The sequence below is a fragment of the Rhinatrema bivittatum genome, chromosome 1 (assembly GCF_901001135.1).
Source record: "Rhinatrema bivittatum chromosome 1, aRhiBiv1.1, whole genome shotgun sequence".
NCBI lineage: Eukaryota > Metazoa > Chordata > Amphibia > Gymnophiona > Rhinatrematidae > Rhinatrema > Rhinatrema bivittatum.
In genome coordinates, this window is record NC_042615.1 from 838,678,491 (window position 1) to 838,691,537 (window position 13,047).

Sequence of the window (13,047 nt, forward strand, 5' to 3'; positions counted from 1 at the left end):
AGACGTGGTAACACAAGACTTCCTCACCTCTTTTTCTAGAAGAGGGGCTGGATTCATCAGACGTGTGGTAACACAAGACTTCCTCACCTCTTTTTCTAGAAGAGGGGCTGGATTTATCAGACGTGTGGTAACACAAGACTTCCTCACCTCTTTTTCTAGAGGAGAGGCTGGATTCATCAGACGTGTGGTAACACATAAGAACATAAGAAATTGCCATGCTGGGTCAGACCAAGAGTCCATCAAGCCCAGCATCCTGTTTCCAACAGAGGCCAAACCAGGCCACAAGAACATGCCAATTACCCAAACACTAAGAAGATCCCATGATACTGATGCAATTAATAGCAGTGGCTATTCCCTAAGTAAACTTGATTAATAGCCATTAATGGACTTCTCCTCCAAGAACTTATCCAAACCTTTTTTGAACACAGCTATACTAACTGCACTAACCACATCCTCTGGCAACAAATTCCAGAGCTTTATTGTGCGTTGAGTGAAAAAGAATTTTCTCCGATTAGTCATAAATGTGTTACTTGCTAACTTCATGGAGTGCCCCCTAGTCCTTCTATTATTTGAAAGTGTAAATAACCGAGTCACATCTACTCGTTCAAGACCTCTCATGATCTTACAGACCTCTTTCATATCCTCCCTCAGACGTCTCTTCTCCAAGCTGAACAGCCTTAACCTCTTCAGCCTTTCCTCATAGGGGAGCTGTTCCATCCCCTTTATCATTTTGGTTGCCCTTCTCTGTACCTTCTCCATCGCAACTATATCTTTTTTGAGATGCATTGACCAGAATTGTACACAGTATTCAAGGTGCGGTCTCACCATGGAGCGATATAGAGGCATTATGACATTTTCCGTTTTATTAACCATTGCCTTCCTAATAATTCCCAACATTCTGTTTGCTTTTTTGACTGCTGCAGCACACTGAGTCGACGATTTTAAAGTATTATCCACTATGATGCCTAGATCTTTTTCCTGGGTGGTAGCTCCTAATATGGAACCTAACATCGTGTAACTACAGCAAGGGTTATTTTTCCCTATATGCAACACCTTGCACTTGTCCACATTAAATTTCATCTGCCATTTGGATGCCCAAACTTCCAGTCTTGCAAGGTCCTCATGTAATGTTTCACAATCCGCTTGTGATTTAACTATTCTGAATAATTTTGTATCATCCGCAAATTTGATAACCTCACTCGTCGTATTCCTTTCCAGATCATTTATATATATATTGAAAAGCACCGGTCCAAGTACAGATCCCTGAGGCACTCCACTGTTTACCCTTTTCCACTGAGAAAATTGACCATTTAATCCTACTCTCTGTTTCCTGTCTTTTAACCAGCTTGCAATCCACGAAAGGACATCGCCTCCTAGCCCATGACTTTTTAGTTTTCTTAGAAGCCTCTCATGAGGGACTTTGTCAAACGCCTTCTGAAAATCCAAATACACTACATCTACTGGTTCACCTTTATCCACATGTTTATTAATCCCTTCAAAAAAGTGAAGCAGATTTGTTAGGCAAGACTTCCCTTGGGTAAATCCATGTTGACTGTATTCCATTAAATCATGTCTTTCTATATGCTCTACGATTTTGATCTTGAGAATAGTTTCCACTATTTTTTTCCTGGCACTGAAGTCAGGCTCACTGGTCTATAGTTACCTGGATCACCCCTAGAGCCTTTTTTAAATATTGGGGTTACATTGGCCACCCTCCAGTCTTAAGGTACAATGGATGATTTTAATGATAGGTTACAAATTTTAACTAATAGATCAGAAATGTCATTTCTGAGTATCTTCAGTACCCTAGGATGCATACCATCCAGTCCAGGTGATTTGCTACTCTTTAGTTTGTCAATCTGGCCTACTACATCTTCCAGGTTCACAGTGATTTCATTCAGTTCGTCTTACTCATCACCCCTGAAAATCATCTCCGGAACTGATATTTCCCCAACATCCTCATTAGTAAACATGGAAGCAAAGAATTCATTTAGTCTTTCTGCAATAGCCTTATCTTCCTTAAGAGCCCCTTTAACCCCTCAGTCATCCAGTGGTCCAGCCGACTCCCTCACAGGTTTCTTGCTTCGGATATATTTTTAAAAAGTTTTTATTATGAGTTTTTACCTCTATCGCCAATTTCATTTCAAATTCTCTCTTCGCCTTAACTTTTACACTTAACTTGAGAATGCTTATGTTTTATCCTATTTTCCTCAGATGGATCCTTCTTCCAATTTTTGAAGGATTTGTTTTGGCTAAAATAGCCTCTTTCACCTCACCTTTTAACCATGTCGGTAATCGTTTTGCCTTCCTTCCACCTTTCCTAATGCATGGAATACATCTGGACTGCGCATCTAGGATTGTATTTTTAAACAATTTCCATGCCTATTGACACTTTTAACTTTTGCAGCTGCACCTTTCACTTTTTTTCAAACTATTTTCATCATTTTATCAAAGTTTCCCTTTTGAAAGTTTAGTGTTAGAGCTGCAGATTTACTTATTGTCCCCCTTCCAGCTATTAGTTTAAATTTGATCATGTTATGATTACTGTTGCCAAGTGGCCCCACCACCGTTACGTCTCCCACCAAATCCTGCGTTCCACTAAGAATTAAATCTAAAATAGCTCCCTCTCTCGTTGGTTCCTGAACCAATTGCTCCATGAAGCAATTATAGCTGTGTTTAAAAAAGGATTGGATACGATCTTGGAGGAGAAGTCCATTACCTGCTATTAATTAAGTTGATTTAGAAAATAACCACCGCTATTACTAGCAACAGTAACATGAAATAGACTTAGTTTTCGGGTACTTGCCAGGTTTCTTATGGCCTGGATTGGCCACTGTTGGAAACAGGATGCTGGGCTTGATGGACCCTTGGTCTGACCCAGTATGGCATGTTCTTATGAAGCAGTCATTTATTACATCCAGGAACTTTATGTTGCGATGGAGAAGGTACAGAGAAGGGCAACCAAAATGATAAAGGGGATGGAACAGCTCCCCTATGAGGAAAGGCTGAAGAGGTTAGGGCTGTTCAGCTTGGAGAAGAGACGGCTGAGGGGGGATATGATAGAGGTCTTTAAGATCATGAGAGGTCTTGAACGAGTAGATGTGACTCGGTTATTTACACTTTCGAATAATAGGAGGACTAGGGGGCATTCCATGAAGTTAGCAAGGAACACATTTAAGACTAATCGGAGAAAATTCTTTTTCACTCAACGCACAATAAAGTTCTGGAATTTGTTGCCAGAGAAGGTAGTTAGTGCAGTTAGTGTAGCTGGGTTCAAAAAAGGTTTGGATAATGTCTACGTTCTTGGAGGAGAAGTCCATTAATGGCTATTAATCAATTATACTTAGGGAATAACCACTGCTATTAATTGCATCAGTAGCATGGGTTCTTCTTAGTATTTGGGTAATTGCCAGGTTCTTGTGGCCTGGTTTTTGGCCTCTGTTGGAAACAGGATGCTGGGCTTGATGGACCCTTGGTCTGTCCCAGCATGGCAATTTCTTATGTTCTTATGTTCTTAAGTCCTGATGATACATTTACCCAGTCAATATTGGGGTAATTGAAATCTCCCATTATTATTGCACTACCAAATTGGTTAGCTTCCCTGATTTCTTTTAGCATTTCATGATGTTTCTGACCATTTTGTCCAGGTGGATGGTAGTATACTCCTATCACTATACTCCTTACCCAACACACATTGGATTTCTAACCATATAGATTCTACTGAGCATTTAGTCTCTTGTATGATCTTTAACAATTGGCAATTACCCAAATACTAAGAAGAACCCATGCTACTGATGCAATTAATAGCAGTGGTTATTCCCTAAGTATAATTGATTAATAGCCATTAATGGACTTCTCCTCCAAGAACGTAGACATTATCCAAACCTTTTTTGAACCCAGCTACACTAACTGCACTAACTACCTTCTCTGGCAACAAATTCCAGAACTTTATTGTGCGTTGAGTGAAAAAGAATTTTCTCCGATTAGTCTTAAATGTGTTCCTTGCTAACTTCATGGAATGCCCCCTAGTCCTCCTATTATTCGAAAAAGCGGGGAGTAGCTGGCTTGTTACGGCGGTTACTACCCCAAAAAAATGTGCCTGATACTTCACTTTCCATGCATATCCAGCATGGTTCTCTGCTTCAACGGCATGGGAGAAAGACTGATACATCACGCATTTCCAGCATAGCTCTCTGCTTCAACAGCAGGGGAAAAAAAAAACAAAAACAAAAAACTGATGCTTCACGCATATCCTGCATAGCTTCAACGACAGGGGTGAAGAAAAAAAGGATTCGCAATCACAAAGCGAGGAGTAGCTGGCTTGTTACGGCGGTTACTACCCCAAACCAAATGTGCCTGATACTTCACTTTCAATGCATATCCAGCATGGCTCTCTGCTTCAACGGCAGGGGAGAAAAAAACTGATACTTCACGCATATCCAGCATAGCTTCCTGCTTCAACGGCAGGGGAGAAGAAAAAAAACCAACAAGGGTTGTACAACATAGTCTAGGTAAAACAAATAAGCATGGGTGTAGCTTGCTTATCGCAGCGGTTACTGCCCCTACTACCCCTAACTAATCAAGCTAGATATTTCACTTGGATGCGGCTCCATCACTGCTCTCTACATTAATGGTGGGGGTGGAAGGGGAATAGAACAAAGAGCTAAGAGAAACAGATAAGTATGAGAGAAAAAATGTGTGAGGCTTGCTGGGCAGACTGGATGGGCCATTCGGTCTTCTTCTGCCGTCATTTCTATGTTTCTATGTTTCTATGTTTAACCTGTTGGACTCGATACCCTCCTGGACATAAAGTGCCACACCCCCACCGTTGATCCTTCCTATCATTGCGATATAATTTGTACCCTGATATAGCACTGTCCCATTGGTTATCCTCCTTCCATCAAGTCTCTGTGATGCCATTTATGTCAATCTCATCATTTGCTGCTATACACTCTCCCATCTTACTTCTTAGACTTCTGGCATTGGCATACAGACATTTCAAAGTGTGTTTTTTGTTTGTATTAACAACCTGCTTTTCAGTTGTTAGGGATAATTCGGAAATCATTAGCTTTGGTGATTTTTTTGCATATAGGCATTATGAACTATGTTTGCTTTTAATGGAACCTCTCTGTTGGGATGCCCTAACTCTCCTGTTTCATTAGTATCCTTCACAGATACATTTCTCCGAACCATGCACTGCTGAGTGATTGTCTGCTTTCCCCCTTGTTCTAGTTTAAAAGCTGCTCTATCTCCTTTTTGAAAGTTAGTGCCAGCAGATTGGTTCCACTCTGGTTAAGGTGGAGCCCGTCCTTTCGGAAAAGACAAGACTTCCTCACTTCTTCCTCCAGAGTAGGGGCTGGATTCATCAGATGTGTGGTAACACAGACGTCTTTACCTCTTCCTTTAGAGGAGGGCTGGATTCATGGGATTCTTGATAAAACAAGACATTTATACTTACAGATGATGACTTGGAGCAGAATCACAGAATATTTGATGTGTACAAAGACCCTTGCCGGGAAGGTCCTCGGAAGGAGAAGGACTGGGCTATAGGTGAGTGGACACTGTGACATTTAATTAACTACAATAGATAAACGAGTTCAAAAATTATCTCATACCTTTCAAAGATGCAACATTTAGGACTATGTCAGGTAATGGTGATTCCTAAAACACTTTTCAGTTGTTAGAAAGGTGTGTTCTCTATTTTACTACTCTGTTGATTTACTTGGAACTGACGACATTGTAATTCTGTATTTATGTCTGACAGTTGTGTGTGCTGCTTTTACTACTACTTAGGGGGTCTGAGGGAGTGTACAGAAAACTCCCTCAGACTGTCTTAAAGGACTGGGCGCAGCTGTCTCACCCGGTCCTTCTTAAGATTGAGATCCACAGGGAATCCTGGGTGAAGAGAGCAGCCCTTCACCAGATTATAAGAACTCAGGGCATAGAAGGGTAGGCGAGCTCTGGGGAGCAGGCATAGACCTATCGTATGCAAAGACCTGTTAAGTCTAAAGACTGTGTATTAGCTGAAGATAAGGTGAGCCTGTTGCAGACAGAAGTCCACCGTATGCTAAGACTTGTTCTGTGTGTGTATTACCTGAAGTTAAGATGAGTTGCATTGCTTGTTTTGAGTTGTTTTTCACTGTAACTAAAGTGCAATTAAGGAACAGCTGTAGTCCACCTCCTTTTTACTCGGGTTGTTCCAAAGCCATTACTGCTCCTCACCATCGACCTTGGTACTGGGGAAGGACCATGCCGAGCATCGAGGGAAGTTGAAAACACATCGGCATTGGTCCCCATCAATGCATGATGCCTGGCATGGGGCTGCACCAGCTTCTGCTGCGATGGCCATGAAGCTACCCCGCAGTGAGGAGAGCCATTCCTCCACTGATTCTAGGGGTGCGCCTTGGACTCCATCGATCCTGATGCCCACCACCAATCCTCGTCTCGGTTTCAAAGAGGATCTGATCACATCTCCTCTGTCCCAGACTGTATTGTCATCATTGATGTTCGAGGAGGAACTGGAGAGGCATGTGCACCTGGCCGTCATGAAGGCAATGAGCGACATTGGCATTGCAGCACTGATGGAGCCAGAACCGTCACTCCTTGTGCCCCCACTGGAATCCCTGCACAAGCTCATTGGCGTGTTACTGACCCAACCGGCATCTGTTCGCGGGATGGCATCAAAGCCCTTTAGACACTGCTGCCTCCCCCTTCTGATCTGGTCGTCATTACTGGTTCCTCGGAGGAGAAAGCTCTCCCCAGACTGTCAAAGTCACCGGGTCCTATGTCCCTACACTCAGTTCCATCAGGTCCTGCACCACTGGGCGAAGGCCCAGCATCCAGGACTCCATCCCCAGTCATTGATAGTGGGGATGAGGGTACCTATGACCCGTGGACAGATGACTCATCAGGGGTCTCCAACAATGCTTCTGATGGTCTACCCTTAGATCCATCTTTTCCAGAGGAGTTGTGTGACTGTGGCTCCAGCTGTCAGAGGGCTGTATTCTTTCCTCCAAGGGCTGTGGGTTTGATCCTGCCTTGGAGGGATGGGGGAGGGAAACAAGAAGTTGGTACTAGTAAAGCTTAAGTCCTCTCGCACTGAGGACAAATCTCCCAGGGCTACTGCCCAGGAGGGAAGGGTTAGGCCGGCCATCATAGTTGGTGATTCGATTATTAGGAATGTAGATAGCTGGGTGGCTGGTGGGCGTGAGGATCGCCTTGTAACATGCCTACCTGGTGCGAAGGTGGCAGACCTCATGCGTCACCTAGATAGGATTTTAGACAGTGCTGGGGAGGAGCCGGCTGTCGTGGTACATGTGGGCACCAACGACATAGGAAAATGTGGGAGGGAGGTTCTGGAAGCCAAATTTATTAAATAAATAAATAAATTAATTAATTAATTAATTAATTAATTAATTTAGGATTTTAGGTAAGAAGCTGAAATCCAGAACCTCCAGGGTAGCATTCTCTGAAATGCTCCCTGTTCCACGCGCAGGTCACCAGGGGCAGGCAGAGCTCCAGAGTTTCAATGCGTAGGGGTAACCTGCACGGAGCAGCAGTTATTACCCTTAACAGAAGGCATGGGGTAACCTGCACGGAGCAGCAGTTATTACCCTTAACAGAAGGCATGGGGTAACCTGCATGGAGCAGCAGTTACTTCCCTTAACAGAAGACATGGGGTTAACCTGCATGGAGCAGCAGTTATTAACCTTAATAGAAGACATGGGGTTAACCTGCACAGAGCAGCAGTTATTACCCTTAACAGAAGGCATGGGGGTAACCTGCACAGAGCAGCAGTTATTACCCTTAACAGAAGGCATGGGGTAACCTGCACAGAGCAGCAGTTACTACCCTTAACAGAAGGCATGGGGGTAACCTGCACAGAGCAGCAGTTACTACCCTTAACAGAAGGCATGGGGGTAACCTGCACGGAGCAGCAGTTACTGCCCTTAACAGAAGGCATGGGGGTAACCTGCACAGAGCAGCAGTTATTACCCTTAACAGAAGGCATGGGGTAACCTGCACAGAGCAGCAGTTATTACCCTTAACAGAAGGCATGGGGTAACCTGCAAAGAGCAGCAGTTATTACCCTTAACAGAAGGCATGGGGTAACCTGCACGGAGCAGCAGTTACTACCCTTAACAGAAGGCATGGGGTAACCTGCATGGAGCAGCAGTTACTGCCCTTAACAGAAGGCATGGGGTAACCTGCATGGAGCAGCAGTTACTGCCCTTAACAGAAGGCATGGGGTAACCTGCAAAGAGCAGCAGTTATTACCCTTAACAGAAGGCATGGGGTAACCTGCACGGAGCAGCAGTTACTACCCTTAACAGAAGGCATGGGGTAACCTGCATGGAGCAGCAGTAACTGCCCTTAACAGAAGGCATGGGGTAACCTGCATGGAGCAGCAGTAACTACCCTTAACAGAAGGCATGGGGTAACCTGCACAGAGCAGCAGTTACTGCCCTTAACAAAAGGCATGGGGTAACCTGCATGGAGCAGCAGTTACTACCCTTAACAGAAGGCATGGGGTTGTATAGGCATTAATTAACCCCTTTATGCGATAAGGGGATTAGCGCCTCTACAATACGCATCCAAGGCGAGAGAATCTAATAGCGCTCATGACATGCAAATGGATGTGAATGAGGCTATTAGGAATTCACGCACTTTTAGCAATCAGAAATTAACGCCTGCCTGGAGCAGACATTAATAGCTGAGTGCTCCTTAAACCAGTACAGAAAAGCAGAAAAAAATGCTTTTCTCTACTGCCTCCTACTTAATATCGTTACGATATTGAGTAGGATGAAAAACAAAACTAAATAAAGTTTTAAAAAAAGTAAAAAAAACCCACCCAATTGAGAATCGTCTGTTTGCTGAACCCCCTGGCAGGGCAGTGTTTAGGGAAAATGCCCATAAGCTCAGCGTCGGTTTTCCTAATCGGCGGAAGATTGACGCACTCTGGCTCTCCTTGCTAACGTGACCCCCTAATTTAAATATTGCATGGCGCCCCCTTGGGTTCGCAATAAGAAAGCGGGCGCTGACTGTTCTGCGCCTACTTTCTCACCAAAATATTGCATCGGCACTTTAGTCTTTCTGCAATGTCCTTATCTTCCCTAAGAGCCCCTTTAACCCCTCGGTCATCTAATGGTCCAACCAACTCCCTCACAGGTTTCATGCTTTGGATATATTTAAAAAAGTTTTTATTATGAGTTTTTGCCTCTATGGCCAACTTCATTTCAAATTCTCTCTTCGCCTGTCTTATCAATGTTTTACACTTAGCTTGATAATGCTTATGTTTTATCCTATTTTCTTCAGATGGATCCTTCTTCCAATTTTTGAAGGATGGGGTTTTTTTTTTTAGATAAAATAGCCTCTTTCACCTCACCTTTTAACCATGACTGTAATCGTTTTGCCTTCCTTCCAACCTTTCTTAATGCACGGAATACATATGGACTGCGCCTCTAGGATTGTATTTTTAAACAATGTTCACACCTGTTGTATACTTTTTCTAACTTTTTTCCTTATTTTATCAAAGTTTCCTTTTTGCAAATGTTTTTAGAGCTGTAGATTTACATATTGTCCCCTTTCTAGTCATTAGTTCAAATTTGATCATGTTATAATCTTTGCGTTCCTCTCAGCGTGGTTTGTTGGATGTTCCATCTCCTCGGCTTGCCAGAGTCCATGTCACTAGAGATTGTGCCTTTTCAGTTGCAGGGCCCACTCTCTGGAACTCTTTACCCATTGAAATAAGGCAATCAGACCCCATTAAGAGTTTCAGAAAATTAATTAAAACTTATCTTTTTAATTTTACTTATTTTTAAGAGCTTTTTTAGGTTCCTTTTATTGGTTCATGTATTATAGCTTGTTTTATTATTATTTATTGTTTTGTTGACATTGACTACTGTAGTTCGCTCTTACTTGGCCTACCACTTTCCACCATTCGTCAACTACAAATTCTTCAAAGCAGCGAGAATCCTAACTGGCACCAAGAAATATGAGCATATTACCCTAATTTTAACATCACTACATTGGCTACCAATAAAATTCCGAATCGAATACAAGGTACTTTCCATATTATATAAAATTATATATGAAGAGCAGACAGACTGGTTGAATGCAGCAAATAAACTTCCTGTACCCAATGAAATCTACGCTTAGCTAACAAAGGTCTACTAACAATCCCCTCGGTTCGATCTGCACAACTCTTGCAAGTGCGTGAACGTGCAATCTCGCTTGTAAGCCCAAAATTATGGAATGCACTTCCTACTGAATTACGATTACAAACGAGTCGCAAAACATTTAAAAAGGACATAAAGACCTGACTATTCACAAAGGCATATCAAGATCCCTAATAATCCACTCATCCTCTACTACCTGTTCTCCATATTCATTCCACAATTTTAATTTCTTTTAGTCTTGCTTTTAATATTTATTCCCTTTTAATGCTTAAATTTAACCTGCTCTTATCATGAGTGATGTCGCTTTTTATTTTTTTTAGCATGCACTGTACTTACCTGTGTGAGTAATTGTTTCTGTCATGCTTTGTTAACCGTTGTGATGGCTACACCAAATGACTGTATATAAAAATCAATAAATAAATAAAATAAAAATAAATTTTATTTATATTTGTTTTTCCTTTTAAATATGTTTTATTTGTTGTTATATTATGGTTTTGTTTTTGGTTTTTATTATTTGTTTATTCAATTTTACACACAAAGAATCCTTTGCATTCAATCAAGAGGAATATTCAAAAGAAAAATGTTACACCAAATAAATTGTAATAATACAACTATTTTTAAACTGAAATATTTATCCCCAATTTTTCTAGGTAATAGTGGGAATTATATTATGTTTTTATTGTACATCGCCTAGTCCCATGTGTATTAGGTGATTCATAAATTTATAAAATCTAAATCTATTGCCGTGGCCCCACCACTGTTACCTCTCTCACCAAATCCCGCATTCCACTAAGAATTAAATCTAAAATAGCTCCCTCTCTTGTTGGTTTCTGAATCAATTGCTCCAGTTGTTGAAGCAGTCGTTTATTCCTTCCAGGAATTTTATATCTCTAGCATGTCCTGATGTTATATTTACCCAGTTAATATTGGGGTAATTGAAATCTCGTAAAAATACGTTGTGAAGCTATAGTTTCTCCTTCAATGTGCTGTATATTATTATTAATGTGAATTAATTTGTGTGAAGGACCGTCATAACACCCACGGTATACTAGCTATTATAGCTTTATGTATTAACCGCTACGGGTCATTTTTAATCATCGGTCCAAGTCCTTTTATTAATAATTATGCTTTTTCATTTTTTCTCATATTGTTGCTTTTTCTTAATTTTTCTTAAAATTAATGTGGAACTGATACTTCCCTTAGTAGATGACAGTGCTACCGCGCTTCAGAAAATCCAATTCTTTTGATGTTGCTGCCGCACTTCAAAGAATTAATTTTACTCAGGGGACAGTTGTTCAACAAATCCAGTCCAGTCCAACGTACGTTTTGCAAAGCTGCTTCAGGGACTGCAACCAACATGGATTCTCCTATACAAATCACTGAGACGTGAAAATCATCATGTCCACATGGCTATTTCTATTCTATGAAGGACAGATACCAACATGTCATGAACTTTAAACTTATTCATTGCACATAGATTCAAATTTAAATGCAAAAGGCACATCCAGGGTTACAGCACATTGAAGGAGAAACATATTTTTATGAGATATTGTGGTTCATTGTGCATCAAGGTTAACTGTTATTACTTTTGTGGTAATTGAAATCTCCCATTATTATTGCACTGCCAAATTGGTTTGCTTCCATGATTTCTCTTAGCATTTCATCATCTGTCTGACCATTTTGTCCAGTTGGATGGTAGTATACGTCTATCACTATACTCTTACCCAACACACATGGGATTTCTACCCATATAGATTCTACTGAGCATTTAGACTCTTGTATGATCTTTATCCTGTTGGACTCTATACCCTCCCGGACATAAAGTGCCACACCCCCACCAAGTTGATCCTCCCTATCATTGCGATATAATTTGTACCCTGATATAGCACTGTCCCATTGGTTATCCTCCTTCCACCAAGTCTCTGTCATGTCAATTATGTCAATCTCATCATTTGCTGCTATACACTCTAACTCTCCCATCTTACTTCTTAGACTTCTGGCATTGGCATACAGACATTTCAAAGTGTGGTTTTTGCTTGTTTCTATTAACAACCTTCTTTTCAGTTGATATGGATAATTTGGAGATCTTTAGCCCAGGTGATTCTTTACTTATAGGCACATGTCTACTTTTAATTTTATTGGAACATCTCTGTTGGGATGCCCTAACTCTCCTGTTTCATTAGTATCCTTCAAGGATACATTCCTCCGAACCATGCACTGTTGAGTGACTGTCTGCTTTCCCCCTTGTTTTAGTTTAAAAGCTGCTCTGTTTCCTTTTTTAAAGTTAGTGTCAGCAGCCTGGTTCCATTTTGCTTAAGGTGGATCCCATCCTTTCGGAAGAGACTCCCCCTTCCCCAAAAGGTTCCCCAGTTCCTTACAAAGCTGAATCCCTCTTTCCTGCACCTTTGTCTCACCATGCTTTGAGACTCTGGAGCTCTGCCTGCCTCTGGGGACCTGCTCGTGGAACAGGGAGCATTTCAGAGAATGCCACCCACAAGGTTCTGGATTTCAGCTTTCTACATAAAATCCTACATTTGGCTTCCAGAACCTCCTTCCCACATTTTCCAATGTCGTTGGTGCCCACATGTACCATGACAGCTGGCTCCTCCCCAGCACTGTCTATTATCTAGGAGACGTGTGAGGTCCGCCACTTTTGCACCAGGCAGGCAAGTTACCAGGCGGTCCTCACGTCCACCAGCCACCCAGCTATCTACATTTCTAATAATCAAATCAGCAACTATGACGGCCAACCTAACCCTTCCCTCCTGGGCAGTAGCCCTGGGAGATTTGTCCTCAGTGCGAGAGGAAGGACAATGCATCACCTGGAGAGCAGGTCCTTGCTACAGGATCACTTCCTGCTACACCAGGG

At 41.9% G+C, this 13,047-nt stretch overlaps 1 protein-coding gene across 3 annotated transcripts in view; it reads left to right on the forward strand.

The window, feature by feature from the left end:
- The window catches only part of LOC115079721 (sphingomyelin phosphodiesterase 5-like), a 94,443-nt gene that overhangs the window by 57,468 nt on the left and 23,928 nt on the right, over positions 1-13,047 (forward strand). For all 3 annotated transcript variants that reach the window (XM_029583504.1, XM_029583494.1, XM_029583484.1), the window contains exon 5: positions 5,461-5,550. In XM_029583504.1, the coding sequence (XP_029439364.1) occupies positions 5,461-5,550 (90 nt within the window). The remainder of the gene's footprint in view (positions 1-5,460; positions 5,551-13,047) is intronic.